Source organism: Schistocerca nitens, chromosome 3 (genome assembly GCF_023898315.1).
Source record: "Schistocerca nitens isolate TAMUIC-IGC-003100 chromosome 3, iqSchNite1.1, whole genome shotgun sequence".
Classification (NCBI taxonomy): domain Eukaryota; kingdom Metazoa; phylum Arthropoda; class Insecta; order Orthoptera; family Acrididae; genus Schistocerca; species Schistocerca nitens.
Genome location: NC_064616.1, coordinates 562313705 through 562319704, shown reverse-complemented (window position 1 = coordinate 562319704; position 6000 = coordinate 562313705). Strand labels below are relative to the sequence as shown.

At 39.9% G+C, this 6000-nt stretch overlaps 1 protein-coding gene across 2 annotated transcripts in view; it reads right to left on the bottom strand.

Annotated features, from left to right (window-relative positions):
• Positions 1-318: 318 nt before the first annotated feature.
• The window catches only part of LOC126248470 (putative glutathione-specific gamma-glutamylcyclotransferase 2), a 47830-nt gene continuing 42148 nt past the window's right edge, over positions 319-6000 (bottom strand). For both annotated transcript variants that reach the window (XM_049949482.1, XM_049949483.1), the window contains exon 3: positions 319-3373. In XM_049949482.1, coding sequence (XP_049805439.1) covers positions 2969-3373 — 405 coding nt within the window. In that variant the 3' untranslated portion in view covers positions 319-2968. The remainder of the gene's footprint in view (positions 3374-6000) is intronic.

Here is a 6000-nt window from a genome sequence, read left to right as displayed (position 1 = left end):
TCTGTTCAACAATGTAACATCAGACCAATTACAAGGAAACATTGACAGCTCTGTTTCAAATGGCACTGTGAGAGAAAGACATTAGCACACTACCTCCTACTGCTTCAAAATCTTGAGTTATTATGTAGCCAGTGCATTACTCCTGCACCATCTGATCCAGTCACAGATATGAAATTATGCAGCAGGAAAAATTAAGATCTACTAATTTTTTATTGGTGGTGATTGAATGCTGCCTTTCAATCGTTATTTTCATATGTTGCTTACTGTGACTGCATCAGAAAGTAATGGACCGATAAACAGATGCATTTAATTAACAACTATCATTAAAAGTAATTTATTTCAAAAGTAAAGTACATTTATATCAAAACAAATTTATTAAATGGCATTTCATTTCAATTAAAATACTCTAATTTGTACAAGCATATTCAATTTACCACTTTACTCAGTTGAAGACAGTGGAATGTTGTTCAAGAAAAATATGAACTACTGACTTCTGTACTATGACAAACTACTTTCTTCAATACTACTCATTTGTGAACACACAAACTAAAGGTACTTCACATCAGTGGAATTGCTTTTAAATAAGACACTTTGTAATACAACTACACAATACAATATCACAGCTAGGAATACATCAATCAAAAGTAGTACAGAAATATGTTAGGTAACTTAAGGCTGAAAGTTTTCATAAAAAAACTTTCAATATGGTTTGTGAAGTGTCCATTAACCTGTTACATATCACAACAAGAATGATACTGTGTGGTCCAGATCATACAGATGCTTTTCAGGATGGTATACATTGTTCTTGTTGCAAGAATTCATGTCAGGACATGTATACCACTCAAAGCTCAGAGCTCACTGAAGAGAATCCAAGCTGGAACAGTTGGTTTTCTAGAAAATACTGTATATCAGTGTGCTCATATAACCACTTCATAAGTGTGACTAGGAAACAAGGATTTATTTATTTAAGAAATAAGCAGTGTACATCAAAGAATGTAATTCTGGTCTTCCGAGTAATGCTGAAATTTTTGACACACATGTAGCAGCATCATACCAAAATATGATCAGGACTAGAAGACTCATGTATATGTCATTTTTTTAAAAATAGGTTTCCAATTGTAAGTAGTTTGTAACCAATCATATTTCATTGTCACACAATGAAAGAAAATCAACAAAGCCAATTATGTCAGGATACAAAATACACACACACACACACACACACACACACACACACACACACACACACACACACGAGCAATTTCTTTTTAAAAGCTGCATTAATACTGACTGTTAGCCCCTTCCAGAACTTTGTCTTCCTCTGCTGTGTTACTAATTCAGTATTAGACTCTTTGTACATGAGCAACTTTTGTGGAGTTCTAAATTTCCGAGTATGCTGCAGACTGTGCATGCACAGAAACAAGGGAATTCAGTGGAGTCTCAAATTAGAAACATGCCCTAGGCTGGTTGAGCTCACTCTTTTATAGAAATAGATTTTATGATTTCTTAACACACTGAAAAGTTACACAAGGTCCTGATATTATTCCCTACTAATGTTGTCTTACAAGATAGAAAAAATACTGAAACCACAAAGGCACTTATGTTCTACTACACCATGCAGAAATAAGAATGGAAACAGATAAATGTGTTTTAATGAAAATTATTTGAACTATGAAAAAGTAGGAATTATTTGTCGAGAAAAGTAATTTTCAATGCTTTTGGCACTTAGCAAGGAAAACAAGATACAGAGTACGAAGCAAAAAGGTGCTATTTACTGCATTCTAGATTTTTCACATATTCGCAAGTATATATATATATGATTGAACAAATAATTTTACATGTTCGAAAAGTTTGGACGACACTTTTCGTATTCTTTCAGTTCTCAGAAGTGTGAAGAATTTACCACGTGACCTTTGACTAGAATGACCACTATGAATCCTTTTGTCATGAATAAACTATTATCCTTTCTTGACAAAAAAAAAAAAAAAAAAAAAAAACACCTACACCCATCCTTATGATTTTATTTTATTTTGTCACTACCAGTTTCGATGCTTCATTGCATCATCTTCAGCCTGTTTTGATGCGGTACAGGTCGTACTGCTTCAAAACAGCCTTAAGGTGATGCAATGAAGCGTCGAAACTGGTAGCGACAAAATAAAATCACAAGGACAGCTGTAGGTGTTTTTATTTTTTGTCACGATAGTAAACGGCCATCTTTCCAGAGACGTCCTGCTAAAAGGATGGACATACAAAAGCATTATCCTTTCTTGTTCCTACATTATGTACCATATTTTTCATAAAAAGGATAGTCCCTCATAACCTCATTTTCACAGATCAGATGCCAAACTGCACGCCAGACAGCTCTTGCATCACTTGAAATTTTTTCGCTGACGTGTAAATGAAAATGAGCACTTCAAACCGATGAGATTCTGTAAAGGAATAAAACACCAGGATCGCTGCAGTAGGCAAATTTGTCTTGAGAAGTTAATTGTGGTGGTGATTAGTGTTTAACGTCCTGTCGACAACGAGGTCATTAGAGACGGAGCGCAAGCTCGGGTTACGGAGGGATGTGGAAGGAAATCGGCCGTGCCCTTTCAAAGGGACCATCTTGGCATTTGCCTGAAACGATTTAGGGAAATCACGGAAAACCTAAATCAGGATGGCCGGAGACGGGATTGAACCGTCGTCCTCCCGAATGGGAGTCCAGTGTGCTAACCACGGCGCCACCTCGCTCGGTGAGAAGTCAACTGACAAACGAAAGTTGATCATGTAAAAGGAGCTGTAGATGCATCTCTATGATTTTACCTTTCTCCAATGGATGATAAAAGTAAAGAAATATTCTGGGGAGGGGGGGGGGGAGGGGAAGGTCAGGAGGGAGGAGGAAGGTGGCATAGAGGAACTATAGAAAGTCAAACCAGGGCATACATCAAAGTTGTATACAGGCCCAGAGTATCTTAACTTCAGATTCTGCTCATGCTTTGGCAGTAGACTCTTTGTTGCTTTGTATTTTTCGTACAGCATTTTCTAAAGCAAAGAGATGGGTATCATCATAATGAGGTGCAATGCATCTCATTTCTGCTGCGAGGTTGAATAAATATTCTGCATTACTGCCACTCGGTCCATGAGCACTTGCAATGCATGCAGCTGTTTCCTCAAAAGTTTCATCTCTCATGAAAAATTTATTATCTTCTGTTGCTATGTACAGCACTACTTCAAATGGATTGAGTTTGGTTATTTCTTGTGTTGTCTCAATTGCTACAGGATAAAATAGTGCTGTGTTTTTGGTATAGCCATCCTTCTCACGAAAATCCAGATGCGAGACAACATTTTCTTCGTCCTCTTTGTCTATCTCGTATGTCACACCCCAGATCACATCCTGGAACAAGAAACAGTATTTCATGAACTATCTTTTTCTACTTGTTGAAAAACACAGTAAAATCAGGCAAAAGAAATTAAATATGAAACTCATCAAATATAATCCTGCCTATGCGCAACTATAAACAAATGAAACACAAAGTTTTGGAAGGCTTGCTTAAATGCTTAGAATTACAGAACTGTAGTAAGTTCAATGTATATTTAAACTTTCATGTTTTATTCATCAATGTAGTTAAGCAACCATTGATCATTAAATTTATTTATGAGCAGACATGATTTTTACAGACCATAGTAGTACTACACTGCATTTCTTCCCCTCCCTCCAACCATTCATCACAGAGGGTAACATGTATGTAAAAATGAGAGAATTAATGCAAAGTCTTGTCCTGGTTAGGTCCTGCCTTAAGTACAGGGTAATTCAGAAAATCCAGACCATAAATATTTATGTAGTTTGTGTTAAAAATAATTATGATTCCTCTGTGTTGTTGATTGATTGTTGTTCATAGCACTAACCTTGGGAAATGTCTAGTAGGGCATCAACTCCAAACTCGGCACACGCACGCACACAAGGGTGTGCATTGGTGTTAGGTGACATTTACTCAATTTGACATGTTGCTCATGCATGAGCAGCATCACATTATGAATCTTACTTCACTGTAAAATCTTAAAAGCAGTGTGCTGAGATTATCCATGAGAAATTCCCTAATGTCCCTATCCAGAGAAAACAGCAGTTTGTGAAACACGAAGTGTTAATGAAAGGTCTGTAAACTGTCAACCTGATCTACATCTACATTCATACTCCGCAAGCCACCCAACGGTGTGGAGGGCACTTTACGTGCCACTGTCATTACCTCCCTTTCCTGTTCCAGTCGCGTATGGTTCGTGGGAAGAACAACTGAAGGCCTCCGTGCGTGCTCTAATCTCTCTCTAATTTTACATTCGTGAACTCCTCGGGAGGTATAAGTAGGGGGAAGCAATATACTCGATACCTCATCCAGAAACACACCCTCTCGAAACCTGGCGAGCAAGCTACACTGCGATGCAGAGCGCCTCTCTTGCAGAGTCTGCCACTTGAGTTTATTAAACATCTCCGTAACGCTATCACGGTTACCAAATAACCCTGTGACGAAACGCGCCGCTCTTCTTTGGATCTTCTCTATCTCCTCAGTCAACCCGATCTGGTACGGATCCCACACTGATGAGCAATACTCAAGTATAGGTCGAACGAGTGTTTTGTAAGCCGCCTCCTTTGTTGATGGACTACATTTTCTAAGCACTCTCCCCATGAATCTCAACCTGGTACCCGCCTTACCAACAATGATCATTCCACTTCAAATCGTTCCGCACGCATACTCCCAGATATTTTACAGAAGTAACTGCTACCAGTGTTTGTTCCGCTATCATATAATCATACAATAAAGGATCCTTCTTTCTATGTATTCGCAATACATTACATTTGTCTATGTTAAGGGACAGTTGCCATTCCCTGCACCAAGTGCCTATCCGCTGCAGATCTTCCTGCATTTCGCTACAATTTTCTAATGCTGCAACTTCTCTGTATACTACAGCATCATCCGCGAAAAGCCGCATGGAACTTCCAACACTATCTACTATGTCATTTATATATATTGTGAAAAGCAATGGTCCCATAACACCAGAATTTATGGAGTTTTCAGCAGTCCCTGCTGTGGTTGGTTGGTTTGGGGGAGGGGACCAAACAGCGATGTCATCAGTCCCATCAGAGCGGGGAAGGAAGTCTGCCATGTCCTTTCAAAGGAACCGTCATGGCATTTGCCTGAAGTGATTTACGGACATCACGAAGAATCTAAATCAGGATGGTCAGACACGGGTTTGAACTGTCACTCTCCCCATTGCGCGTCCAGTGTACTAAACACTACACCACCTCACTCGGCGAGTTTCTGATTTTTTTTGGGCGCAAAACTGCTATGGTCATGAGCGCCCAGCCCGTGACTTAGGAAACAGTAAAAAACCGAAATTGAAAACCAGCAGCAATTGGAACAAAGTCATAAAATTGGAGAAACTAAAAGCAGAAGGAAGGCTTAAAAATCCACTACAGAAAGGGGTTGGTTGTCCCCAAAAAAGGCTTCAAATGACTGACGTCGTTTCACTGGCACTAATAAACTGGAGAACGCGGTCGGCTGAGCGCGTGTCATCTGCTAAAATCGACTATAGATCAGGCGATAGCTGTAGACGGGAGCGTAACGGATTAAAATAGGGGCACTCAATTAAAAGGTGTCTTACCGTCCACAGCTGAGAGCAGTGGGGACAGAGTGGGGGAGGATCGCCGCTTAAAAGATGTCGATGGCTAAAAAGACAGTGCCCTATCCGGAGTCTAGTTAAAATTACCTCCTCCCGACAACGCGTTAGGGAGGAAGAGGTCCAAGCACAAGGAAGAGCTTTCACTTCCCGCAATTTATGATGGGTAAGTGTTGACCAATGCGCGTGCCATAAATGAACAACACGACAACATAAAACACTCCGTAGATCGGCGAAAGGAATCGATGGAATAGCTGGCCGAAGAAGAGAGACTGCAGCCTTGGCTGCAATATCGGCCGCCTCACTTCCACAGATACCAACTTGTCCCGGGAGCCAGAGGAACGCCACCGA